A 5476-nucleotide genomic window follows, 5' to 3' on the forward strand; every position below is an offset into this window, starting at 1 on the left:
AAATGTTTTACAAGATTATTATTCCTTGTTGCGAAAGGTATAAAATCCGTTATTTATTTGTCAAAATCGAAACTAACATGAATGAAAAATTGATGCTCAAATTGTGTTGAAAAAAAAATTGTGAAAGAAATATACGTGTGTTGAGTGTGAACATACAAAAGTCTCACATAAAAGGGATATGAAGACTTTATTGTGCTTATATATAAAAATTGGATAAACCTTTGGCTCCTAATTGTTTTCCCATTAATCCTAAAACGATTTGTGTAGTAATGGCCTGATTATAAACGTCGCTTTATTATGGCTAAGCTAAAACGGTTTGTACTGTGAACGGTTCATAATCGTGTCAATATACAGCTGAAGGTTTTCTCATTAAAAAAAAAAAAAAAAAAAAAAAAAAGAGCAAAGTGTCACAGTCTGAAAATAAAAATTTCTCTAACTTTCCTCCCAATTCTCTCGTGGTAGACACATAGTTCAAATTCACTAGAATTGAACATGGTTGTGCTTCGTTTATCTCGTACTCTAAAATGCGTTCTCATGTTTTCCATAATGGGCCGATGGAAGGGCAATAAGTCTTTAAGAAAATCGTCAAACGAGCCTTGTTCTCCGTTTCGCATCTTCCGACCAATGGAATGTTCATAACAGTTGTGAAAAAGTGTGAGAATTACGAAAACAAATAAATTGAAAAATGATTACGTCACACATATTTACTATTTTGTTAAAAAGATTCAAACGTTCGCCATTTTACTATCTCAGCATGGCTCGTACCTATAAATTTTCATTAAGTTATCAGATATCTTAGGAAAGTAAATATATTTGACTATTTATTTATCACCACCGGAATATATCTTTCCATTAATACATCACCATGTTCGGCTACTGTCATCAAACTCGATCGTTCACGGTAGCAACCATTTCCGTACCAGGTTGACCACTATGGAGCTGACGTTGATGATCATCATTTTCATCATCATCATCATCATCATCATCATCATCATGATTACCCTTGGCCTTAACATACATCCCATACACGTAGGAACAAAACCCCCAGACGGTGAGCACCGTGGAGACAGCCTTGACCCCACCGAACTTGTCACCGTACACCACCACGCCTCCGAGCACGTTCATGGCCATCAGCGCCGTCATGCAGATCCCGCTCGTGAGCGACGAGGTGGCGAACACCATCCCGGCGGTCCCCACGAAGCAGAGCTGCCACGTCACCACGTTCCCGAACACGGCGGCCCAGTACGCGGGCCCGCCCTTGTCGAAGACCTCGGAGGCCTCTCTCCCCATGTCGGAGAACCCGCGGCCGAGCGCCATCCCGAGGCTGGCCAAGGCCGTGGCCGCGGCCTCCATCACCATCTGCATCTCCACCACCATCGCGTAGCAGTACACGTGGCGGTACACGCGCTCCATCACCGGGAGATAGAGCGCGAAGAGAAGCCCCGCGCCGACGGTGGACGCGAACCCCAGGAAGTACTTGGACTTGGTGAGCCCGGCGGGCTTGTCGTGGCCCGAGCCCAGCGCGAGGAGGAACGAGCTGGTCACGAGGAGGACCACGCAGTTGAGGTTCGTGAAGCTTATCTTCTGCTTGACGATGAGGACGGAGAGGACGAGAGTGAAGGCGAGCTGGGAGGAGAGGAGGAGAGAGGAAGTGGAGACGGGGAGGTACGAGTTTCCGACGGAGAAGAGGAGGTTGTTGACGCCCAGAAGGAGGCCGATGAGGAGCGAGATGGCCGAGATTCTGGGCGTGAAGCCGGCGAAGGGCTTTCTATCGGTGGTTTTGAGGAGGTGATACGGAGCGTAGATGGGGACGAGGAGGAGAGGGAATCCAGCGGACTGGACCCACGTGGACACCCACAAGCTCGAGCCTTTGTGGACGAAGTAGTATTTCGAGAGCAGGGACGACGAGACCGACCCCACGAAGAGGCAGAAGAAGTTGGCTATCAGGAGAGGCTCGCAGTACTGCTTCTTCTTCCTCTTCGCCTTCTTCTTACGCATCGCTGTCTCTGCTCTTGTGGATTCTTCTGAACAGTTGCTTTGCTCTTGGTTATCTCGCCACGAGTTTTCCATTTATTTTTTTCAGTTCACCTGTATATATTTGACTGATGATAAAATAGTGTCGATCGATTGAACACGAATCCCCGGTATTGGTTTTTCCTCTCCCTCTTTTTTTTTCTTAGTATCACTAATTATGCTGATACACAGGTTTGACTGAATGCATGTACATTATTATATATAGAGAGAGAGATGTAAATTAAGTAGGAAAAAATCCAGCTATGTGAGAAAAAAAAATAGTTATTATATTGATACTTATCGTCCGATCAAAAAAATATTGGTAGTTATCCCCGTGAATTATTATGATGATTATAGTTATAATACGACTAATAACAAAGAAAATGTGAGACAACTAACCATTTGGATGAATAAGAAATGAAAGAAAAGAAATTTTTATTTTTTTGTTTGGGATTATGTCGGTCCAAACTTTTTCCTTAACTGTCTGGTATTGGAGACCGTGACGATAAACTGTAGTTATCTTTATAACTGTTTAAGATTAATTCAGTGCTCTAATGAAAGGAAAATAATATAGCTAATATGGTAGGTCATTGATAAGAGCTTCTAGACTAATGTATATATGCATGAGAGAGAGAGAGAAATACAGAGTTATTCAATGCAAAGCAAATGGAGGTTGGTGGCGAGACTTCGGATTTTTTGGAAATTTTTGTTAGCAAAAGACTAAACGATGAAACGGCCATTTTGAGTCCGTACATACCAGCAAAACAAGGCTAATATTGTTTTGAATTGACTCGGCTCGGGTGAATGTGAAATTTTAGTTCGACAGAGTAAACAGTGCAATCCAAGTGTGTACTTTTCCTGTTTTCCGTCATGAGTGTCTGCCACGTGTTCATCCTACGACGCATGCATTCTCAGTGTGTGTGCCTGTGCGTTTAGCTCTAGACTCTAGTCAAGCTAGGCGTTATAACTATGCATTGAGTCATTGGTTTGAGAGTGCATTAATGGCAAAGCGGTTGCCATATACTATCATTTACACCAAGTAGTTCCGACTGAATAAAGCCAGTAACTTTTGTGCAAATTTTTTATTTATTATTTTCTGCGAGTGAAACTCGAACTCAAATCTTATCCAAAAAAAACTCGAACTCAAAACTTCATTCTTCATTTTGTATATGTGGAGATGTTGCACCTTATACGCTCTTAGTAGTATCTTGTGCGAAATTCTTTATGCTAATCTGTATATACATTTATTAAACAATGTCACTGTACATAAGTCACTCGGTTGTAATTGTAGCAGGTTGTAATGTGGCTCTTTGGTGTAAACAAGTCGAATCAATCAAGATTTTCCCGTTTTCATAATACCAATGCTAATACTAAAAGTGTGTGATTTTCGAAAAAAAAAAAAAAAAAACTAGAGTGTTATTCATCTCACGCAGTATAGGACTCTTTTAGTGCGTTCTGTATATATTGTATTTTAGTCCTATTACTACTTGCATAAATTTAATAATTTTTGCCCATAATATCATAACGTTAACATTTTACCCTTAAAACAAAAAAGCGTTAAAAACAATAGTTCTTAGATGCTGCATATGTTATAACAAAATTATCTACTAAAGAATGGAAAATTTATATCTTTTAATATAATTCAGCATATTTTGTTATGTTAACAAATTAAAAATGATTTGATCATTTTATTCAGAGGATAAGTAATAAGTCACTGCTACAAAAAAATGATTTGAACAACAAAAAATAACGAAAATATTTTAGTAATGCAAAGGTGAACGGACAACTCTCCTCGCTGAGAAAGAGCACATGTAAGCGTTTGAATAACACTCAAACTTTTCTATATGTTCTTGATTGATTATATTTTTGTATTTGAATTATTATATTTTTCGCTCTTATGCGTACAGACAAAGGTGATGGGTCTCTACACTAATATAAGGGATCAGACACTGAACGAGGGTCTGCGAAAAGGCCGGAATACGTGGGAGAAGGAGGCGATATCAATCACTCTATTAAGTGTATTTTTTTTTAGAAAAAAAAATATTTTTATCATTTTTCTTTGTTAAAAATCAAGTAACGTAAGATAGGAAAAGAAGGGAACTGTGAATTCTTGTTCACTGCATTTTTATGTTACGACTTAAATAGTTTTGTCAAGGATTTGATTGATGCAAAATCTCAGCATCAACGTCATCATCATAAGAAATCTCTTGGACTCATTTCACACAGTTCAAAGTCAACACCAAAAACACTCAGGCGTCTGCTAGCCAAGCTTCTCAGCTATCTCTCTGCCACCCCTGTTACCACTTCCTCATATGACTTCACCTTTAGTTTTAGTCCACAACAACTTGAAGGAGAGTCAGGTTCCGGTAGTGCGCCCACGGCGAAAAGAAGATGAGGGTTTGGTTACGATAAATCAGAATAAGGAACTTAGTAGAGTGTTAGTATTAGTATGAAATTTGTATTATAATAATTCTCATTTTTGTATGTACAGTTGTGGGGGTCAAAAATCAATTTTCTAAAAATAAAATCACTTAAGTTGGGCTTTAGTTCGACCAAAGCCCAACAGCAGACCCAGCTCGACTCCTGAAGGTCAGTCCAAGCCCATTCATCAGAAGCCCAGTTCGCCAAAGGAAGGATGAGTCGCCCGTGTTGACCCAGTTAGAGGAATCGGTCTTGGTCAGATAGAAGACCTGGCCGCGAAGACCGGATCTAAGATAACTTCGACCAGCGACGTGGCAGAGCCGAACTGAACAACACGTGTCCTCTTCGACGAATTCTCTCCTGCTATAAATAGAAGCCGATATGTTGATTTTCGCACACACAAGCATATACATTTATTCTCGATATTCTCTCTGCTATTCCTTACTTTTTGAGTTCGCCCGTTTGAGTTCGGCACTTCGCCCCTCATTGTAATACATCTGATTATCAATAAAGATATTAAGTTCTTATATTCGTTTTCATTCATTTCTTTTCGTATCTCTTTTGTTTCTTATATGACGTCTTCTGAGACCCATATTTAAATAAATCAAATATATATCATATTATAATTTGTGATTGTTGAAATCGACATCAACAACTGTTTCGATATATGATTTAGACCATTGGTACTTCCTAAGACTTAAAACAAAAACCATTTAACAGTTAAAGTCACTATATATGAATACTCTCAAGTTAACTTGATACTACTACAAACTGTGGATTATATAACGGAGCTTCTACAATGGTACAAATAACTGTTATAGAAAGTCAACTTTCTATAACGGTATAGTTGTACCGTTGTAAAAGCTTGGAATTTTTATAACGGTACAGTTGTACAGTTGTGAAGCTTGGACTTTCTATGATGGTACAATTGTCCCATTAAAAAAGTGTGGAAAATTGGACATTGTTATAATCTCGTTGCGGCGAGTGCAAAATCTTGCTGCAGAGAGAGGGATTATACAACAGAACACTGTTCCGTTGTACA

At 39.4% G+C, this 5476-nt stretch overlaps 1 protein-coding gene across 1 annotated transcript; it reads right to left on the reverse strand.

The window, feature by feature from the left end:
- Positions 1–812: 812 nt before the first annotated feature.
- On the reverse strand, positions 813–2070 carry PUP4 (purine permease 4). Its single transcript, XM_089626255.1, has one exon. The coding sequence runs from the start codon at positions 2068–2070 to the stop codon at positions 883–885; it is 1188 nt and encodes a 395-aa protein (XP_089482381.1). The 3' UTR covers positions 813–882.
- Positions 2071–5476: the final 3406 nt, after the last annotated feature.

Source organism: Urtica dioica, chromosome 9 (assembly GCF_054948205.1).
Source record: "Urtica dioica subsp. dioica isolate 48M chromosome 9, U.dioica_male_clone48M_v1_H2, whole genome shotgun sequence".
Lineage (NCBI taxonomy): Eukaryota > Viridiplantae > Streptophyta > Magnoliopsida > Rosales > Urticaceae > Urtica > Urtica dioica.